The sequence below is a fragment of the Urtica dioica genome, chromosome 9 (genome assembly GCF_054948205.1).
Source record: "Urtica dioica subsp. dioica isolate 48M chromosome 9, U.dioica_male_clone48M_v1_H2, whole genome shotgun sequence".
Classification (NCBI taxonomy): Eukaryota; Viridiplantae; Streptophyta; class Magnoliopsida; order Rosales; family Urticaceae; genus Urtica; species Urtica dioica.
This window is the reverse complement of record NC_142764.1, coordinates 11,715,373-11,719,134: the sequence shown is the minus strand read 5'-3', so window position 1 is coordinate 11,719,134 and position 3,762 is coordinate 11,715,373. Positions and strand designations below refer to the sequence as shown.

The window sequence follows — 3,762 nt, the reverse complement described above, 5'->3', positions numbered from 1 at the left end:
TGGAGTAAAAAAGACTACATCCGAGATCTTTGAAGTGAGGAGGTGAATTATTACTTATTTCTACATTGATATTATCGTGGTCACCCAAAATTAACATTGCTCTTACATTCTTGCAGGTATGATTCTGAGCACACGTGTGCTACACAATTCAGACAAGGAGAACATCCTCAGGCTACGTCCACATTTGTAGGCGAGACTATGAAACACAGGTACATCGATCCCTCATGTTCACCATGCAAACCCAAAGACATCATGTCCTACATGCAACAAGATTTTGGAGTGGACATGTCCTACAAAAAAGCATGGAGGTCAAGACAGGCGGCACTATCATCATTGTTTGGCACCGATGATGCATCGTATAGATCTCTGCCTAAATTCATGTACATGTGGTCGACTAACAATCCAGGTTCATCATTCGACCTTGTCACAACTCCTCGATCCCACCGTTTCAAATACTTCTTCATGTCGTTTAGTGCTTGGAAAAGGGGGTGGAAGTATCTACGACCCGTAGTTATCATCGACGACACTTTTTTGAAGAGTTACTATAAAGGCACACTGTTTTCAGCATGTGGTATGGATGCGAATGAACAAGTTTACCCCCTCGCATTCGGCGCTGGTGATTCAGAATCTACTGAATCGTGGGTTTACTTCTTGACAAGGTTAAAGGAAGCAATCAGGGAGAGGTCACATCAGGTCATAGTGTCTGACAGGAACGCGGGAATCATTAACAGTGTGAAAAAGGTTTTCACTAACTCAGACCATGGTTATTGCATGTTTCATCTTTTGAAGAACGTGAAGAACCAAATCAAAGGTATATCAAAAGAGGTGAATTGGACGTTCTATGCTGCAGCAAAGGCATACACGTATGCAGAGTTTGAAAAGTATATGCTTATGATAGATGAGGAAGATCCAAGAGTCCGAGCGTATCTTCAGAACGACGTAGGCTACGAAAAATGGGCTCGTAGTTTCTACACGGAGAAGAGGTACTCAATAATGACATCAAACAATGCCGAGTCGCTGAATGCAATGAATGTCAAACCGAGAGAGTTCCCTATTGCCAAGCTATTTGATTTTCTCCGGGAGAGAATGAGTAAATGGTTTTACGAACGTAGAGAAAAAGCGTTGGGAACGTTGACGATCCTTTGTGTTGACACGAATAAAAAACTTGAAGAATACCACGCTAAATCTACTGGAATAGGGGTACGTGATAGGCATTCAATTTTTAATTTTTTTATAATATGTTTTTTATTATAACCCGTAAACAAAATGGTATTGGGTGCGGAACAGGTGCATCCATCATCGGTGTACGAGTTTGAAGTCGTTGATAGAGAGGGGCAAAAGTGGGCTGTAAATTTGAGAGAGAAGACATGTAGTTTCCGTGTCGTTCAAACTGACAACTTTATCTGTCCCCACGGCATTGCGGCTTGCGGTTTTCGAAACTTCGCAGTTGAGAAGTACATATCAAATTACTACACCACCGAATATTGGACAAGTTGTTATGCAGGTGTAATTCATCCAATTGGCAGCGAGGAGTCGTGGAATTTTCCAGAGGAAGTCACGCAAAAAATAGTAAATCCACCATGTTGCGGCTCGTGCCGCCGGAAGATCGAAAAATAAAAGAATACCCTCTCAATGGGAAGGGGATGAGGATAGAAGGAATAAATGCAGTCGGTGTGGTGAAGTAGGACATAATCGAGCCACATGTCGCAACGCGATCCCGACCCACCATAGCCGACCCCGAACATGAGCTCGATTGTTCCTTTATTTAAACTTTTTATTTGATGTACCAATTTGGATTTGTACTTCACTTTATTTTTCATTTAGTTTGTTATGTTTGTTATGGATTTTTATATTTCTCATTCGTGACGTTTTAGTTCCATTAAATAATTTACGTGACGTAAACGTCACGAAATCTATTGACAGAGAAGTCACGAAATAACAATTCTTCGTGACATAGACGTCACGACATCCAATTGTTTCCGTGACAGAGAAGTCACGACATCTTCATTTTTCTTGAAATAGAAGTCACGACATCCAATTGTTTCGTGACAGAAACGTCATGAATTCCCGAAAGTTTGTGACATAGAAGTCACGAAGTTCGAGCCATTTTCGTGAACCGTGATATCTTTCGCTGTTATGACCGAGTTGGTAATTGGGATATGAATATTTAATAGCAATAAATGGAATTCATAGCAATTAAATTACTGAATAACCAACTTTGGAAGTTAGGTAAGAATATTTATTTTAGCATTTACTTACTACAAAAGTTAGGTAAGGAATCCTCATATTTATCCAACCTTTGATATTTACCTCATATCAAACTGATAATATTGTTCGAAAGAGTCTAACGGTGAAATGGAAGCTAAAGATCCAACGACGAAGGGAAGCGATTCGAGTAAAAAAGTTTCGACGGTGAATGAGACGTCGGAGATGCCTTCAGGAAGTGCAAACTCGACCGCGAGATATTACATGATTCTATTTCCGCGCCCTCCCAGGAAATTAAAGAAGCGTCATGACATGAGCCAAGCTGAATACAACGAGTATGTAAAGATGCATGCAGGTGAGGATTACAAATCTCCGGTTTTGATGGCCAACTCCGTTCTTCAATAAATATTCGGTGAGAATTGGGAGGAATTTTTGAAATCAAAGGGATCTATTGTCGAAGACCATAAAGATTTGCCGGCTTGCCAAAGGGGGGTGGATGGAAAGAAATAAAATGTAGTTCGAGATGAGGTACTCAATATTTACAATGTTTTAATGTTTTAATGTTTAGACGATATCACATGTTTTAAAACTATTTGTATAATTCTCCTCCTATGTTCATATATTTTTAAGACTTTTTCTTGATGTACTAATGTTGGGTATGGACTTTTTTTTCCAATTTCGTGACTGGTATGTCACGAAATCGTACCGTTTCGTGACTTGAAGACTTCAATTTTGTGACAGGAACGTCACGAAATCCACATTTTTCGTGACAGGAACGTCACGAAATACCCATTGTTCGTGACAGGAACGTCACGAAATCCCCATTTTTTGTGACAGGAACGTCACGAAGTCTCCATTGTTCGTGTTGAAGTTTAGAGAGAGAGAGAGTCGAATCTGGAGAGAAGATAAAGAAAGAGAGAATCGGAGAAGAGAGAGAGTGTTCCGAGACTTTGAATATTTCTTATATTTGATATTAATTTGTATCACCTATTTATACATATGGTGGGTACAAGAGAGAGTGTAATAAATACATGTGTAATAACTACTTCTAGGAAAAAGAAAATAATAAATATACACAGAGAGCAAGACATAGGAAATAACATGAGAAATAAATGCGACAATTTCCCATGAGGAATGAGTTCCAAGGAGAGGACTTCCGAGGCAAGCTCGACGCGGAAGGGCGAGCTGACGAGCTCGATTTCAACACTCCCCCTCAAGCTTGACTGTATATGTTGAGGAGGTCAAGTTTGCTACATAGCTCGGAAAAGGTTGCTCGCAGGAAGGGCTTTGGTGAGAATGTCGGCGAGCTGATGACCTGACGGAATATATTCCATATCGATTATTTTTTCTTCAATCTTTTCACTGATGAAGTATCGGTCGATCTCGATATGTTTTGTTCTGTCATGATGGACTGGATTTTTGGCTATGCTGAGAGCAGCTTGATTATCGCAAAAGAGCTTGATTGGACCTTCGATGATGATCTTGAGGTCGTCGAGAACTCTCTTCAGCCAGATGCCTTCACATACTCCACTTGCTAAGGACCTGAGCTCGGCTTCA

At 40.3% G+C, this 3,762-nt stretch overlaps 1 protein-coding gene across 1 annotated transcript; it reads left to right on the top strand.

Annotated features, from left to right (window-relative positions):
* Positions 1 to 573: 573 nt before the first annotated feature.
* LOC149384942 (uncharacterized) lies at positions 574 to 2,610 on the top strand. Its single transcript, XM_089626210.1, has 3 exons — positions 574 to 1,200; positions 1,288 to 1,504; positions 2,342 to 2,610. Exons 1-3 carry the CDS (start codon positions 574 to 576, stop codon positions 2,608 to 2,610), a joined length of 1,113 nt encoding a protein of 370 aa, XP_089482336.1.
* The last annotated feature ends 1,152 nt before the right edge of the window (positions 2,611 to 3,762 follow it).